The 3,276-nt window shown below is 40.5% G+C and overlaps 1 protein-coding gene across 2 annotated transcripts in view; it reads left to right on the plus strand.

Moving 5' to 3' along the window:
- nsun3 (NOP2/Sun RNA methyltransferase 3) overlaps nt 1-638 on the plus strand; it is a 7,586-nt gene extending 6,948 nt beyond the window's left edge. Inside the window, exon 6 of one of the 2 annotated variants that reach the window (XM_060860990.1) lies at nt 178-638. In XM_060860990.1, coding sequence (XP_060716973.1) covers nt 178-451 — 274 coding nt within the window. In that variant the 3' untranslated portion in view covers nt 452-638. The remainder of the gene's footprint in view (nt 1-177) is intronic. The other variant, XM_060860992.1, reaches the window with a different exon arrangement.
- Nucleotides 639-3,276: the final 2,638 nt, after the last annotated feature.

A 3,276-nucleotide genomic window follows, 5' to 3' on the forward strand; every position in this document is an offset into this window, starting at 1 on the left:
CTCTCTGTCTGTCTCTCTCTCTGTCTCTCTCTATCTCTCTGTCTGTCTCTCTCTCTCTCTTTCTGTCTCTTTCTCTGTCTGTCTCTCTGTCTGTCTCTTTCTCTCTCTGTCTCTCTATCTCTCTCTCTGTCTCTCTCTCTCTCTCTCTGTCTCTTTTTCTCTTTCTCTCTCTCTCAGTTCAGCCTTGGCAGCGGTGCGTCCCGGAGGACTCGTGGTTTATTCCACCTGCACCTTTTCCCGTGCTGAGAACCAGTCAGTCGTGGAGGCGGTGCTTTCGACCTACCAGGGGGTGGAGCTTGTGGAGCTAGAGGAGGAACTGATTGTCTCTCTCTCTAATCATTTTAAATTCGCCCACCTCCATTCTCCACTGGGTTATTTGGTGGTGCCTGAAAAGGGAAGAACATGGGGGCCCATGTATGTATGCAGATTGAGGAGAAAACCATCATCCTGAACATCTCCTTTATCATGGTGATGTTTTCTCTGAGAGGAACATTTTCGAAAGTCATCTTTGTGAGCGTCAGCGCTCAGTAACACTCAGATTTTAAGCTGTAACACTTTTGTTAATTTAAAAAACCCTGTAATCCTTCACATGTCTGTGGTATAAGAGGAATAAAACACTCCAGAATATTTTTTTCTTCCTTACCTGGTGTTAATGTGTTTAAACTTTTAGCTCTATTTATTATAGTTAAGCTGAAGTGGTGAGACATAAAATCTTTAGTACCCTGAAAAACAGTGTCTCAATGAGATTGTTGAATTTGACTTTGTATCAACTGTAGGGCACTTAGAGGGATGGGACACGAAAGAACAGGCATAGAGACGGGATTAAAGCAAGCAGTGGCGCTCCTGATTGGCTCTCTGCTTTTTGGCGGGAATTCTGTCGCCCCGCCTTGAACGCTGATCCAGCGGTGCTGTCCACGGTGCTGAATCCTTTTTAGCGCTTTGTCAGCGGTGCTGTCCACGGTGCTGAATCGCCGCTTTTTTAGCGCTTTTGTAGCCTTTTGTATTTTGGCTGCGTGGGACAGCGGTGTATGCTCCGCCATCACACAACATTGAGGCCGCATCGAATTTCAGTAAGATTTTCAACTCTTTGCATGTCAAGGTATTAAGCCATGAACGTTAAAATGGCTTCTCATAAAAGAAAAAAAGAAAATAATCAGCAATGGCTTTGAATGATATATTCATTTTGGCCGCACTTTTGGGCCAAGATGCGTCTCCCAGATTCAGTACTGAAATCAGGATGCTTCAGTGTGTACAGTTTTGTTCTAGGGATCATACACACAACCCTTCTTTCTTACTTTGTTCCTGTAACAGTTGTTTCTGCTGCTTTCTGGTCATCCTGTGACACTTTTGGAGCTGGCTGATTCTTGCTTACCTTCTTAATCATACTGTAAGTCTGAGAAAATCTTGCATGGAGATGATTTGCTTTGGATCCTTGATCCTTTCTGCCTGCATTTTATTCCAGTGCTCTTAGCTGTACAGAGTGTTGTTTAATAACTGTGTTTCTGTGAACATCAGAAAGTACCTTCACCATGATTGCTACTTCTTGTTTAAAACCTTCCCAATCAACGACAACATCTTTTATAATCACCTGCATGTGTGGTTCAGACAAAGGCTGCTTGGTTTGTCGTGTCGTTTTCTTATGCAGTGAAATTTACACCTTGGTGTGCGATAATTCAATTACATTTTTTTATAGCGCTTTTAAGAATAGACATTTTCTTAAGGCAGCTTTACAGAATTATAGAAACGGAATAAAAAAAAATTAAGTTATTATTTACCTCTAATATTCATGCCTATTGAGCAAGCCTGAGGTGATGGTGACACGGAAAATATGTCCTGAGATGATATGAGTAAGAAACTTTAAGAGGAACCAGACTCCAGAAGGGAACCATCCAGTGGCGTGGCGAAGAGGAGCTTCAGGGGCTTTAGATAACTGAAAACATTTTTACACCACAAATAAAGTACAAGACATTTCAGTACAAGAAACCCGTCTGTCCATTAGAGTCTATTTTACACGTTCGTTCTGCTGTATGCAGTTTTAAAGCTTACGCGTCGAGCTGTTAAACATTTACGTTATATTTACATTTACAGCATTTGGCAGATGCCCTTATCATAAGTGCTTAAATCTCTATCATTGGCTACATTAATGTTGGTTTACTAGGTTACATACTTAAGATACCATGAGATTAAAACATTGTTCAGAGTTACAATGAAAAATTTTTTTTTTTTTTTTTTTTAAATAAATGCAAAAAATAGGGAAAGAAGTGTTAGTTGAAGTGTTTCCTGAATAAGTAGGTCTTCAACCGCCGTTTGAAAATATCCAGTGAGCTGTCCGGACCCCTAGGGGAAGTTCATTCCACCACCTTGGTGCCAGAACAGAGAAGAGCCTTGTAGTATACTTGCCTCTTACCCTGAGAGATGGTGGAACTAGTCGAGCAGTGCTGGTAGATCGGAGGGTGCGAGGTCAGAACAGAACAGTACAGAAGATATTCTGGTCAGCAGGTTCCACTGTTGTTAGTATACAACCATTGGAAAGTTGCCATTCATTCATTCATTGGAAGAGTTAGTGAGATAATAACAATGCACAATAATTGATGAGTCATCATAGTCTCAGGATCCAGGTCCCTCATACCTTCCAACCCTAGCAACGCCCCTGAACCCGTCCTCATTTCAGGGACACTAAATAGTAAACAATAAAAATGTAAATAATATCCTCTGATCATCTCAGAGAGCAGAATTGGGTTTGATATCAACATTTACTTTGAAGATACAAACATTTGTGTGCTAGGTTTTTTTTTTCTGTGAATATATTGCTGCTAGCTGACTACATAAAAACAGAAATACTGATGAAACTAAATTCTTGAGTGTCTACTTTCATATGAGCTTCATATTAAACATGACAAAGACATTTAATACTGAATCCATTTTTTGGACATTTATATCTATTTATAATTACGTTCACTGAAAGGGAAACACCTGCGAAGCAAGTTCCTCTAGTCACTTGTTATTTATCACAGCAATCAAGAGCAATTTCTTCACCACTCAGTTATTTCTCACTCAACTAAAGAGCGCAAAAAAAAAAAAGCAGAGATACGGTAAAATGTGTGTCTCTTACTCTACAGCTGGGTCTGAGATCTACATCCTCTGAGAATCGCATGTTTTCGACAGGTTAAGTGCAAGAAAACACTACGCAGTCTGCCGTCTTCCACATACACAAGCTTATGATGAGTGAGTGACGTGACATACGGCTAAGTACGGTGACCCATACTCAGAATTTGT

This window comes from Tachysurus vachellii, chromosome 24 (assembly GCF_030014155.1).
Source record: "Tachysurus vachellii isolate PV-2020 chromosome 24, HZAU_Pvac_v1, whole genome shotgun sequence".
NCBI lineage: Eukaryota > Metazoa > Chordata > Actinopteri > Siluriformes > Bagridae > Tachysurus > Tachysurus vachellii.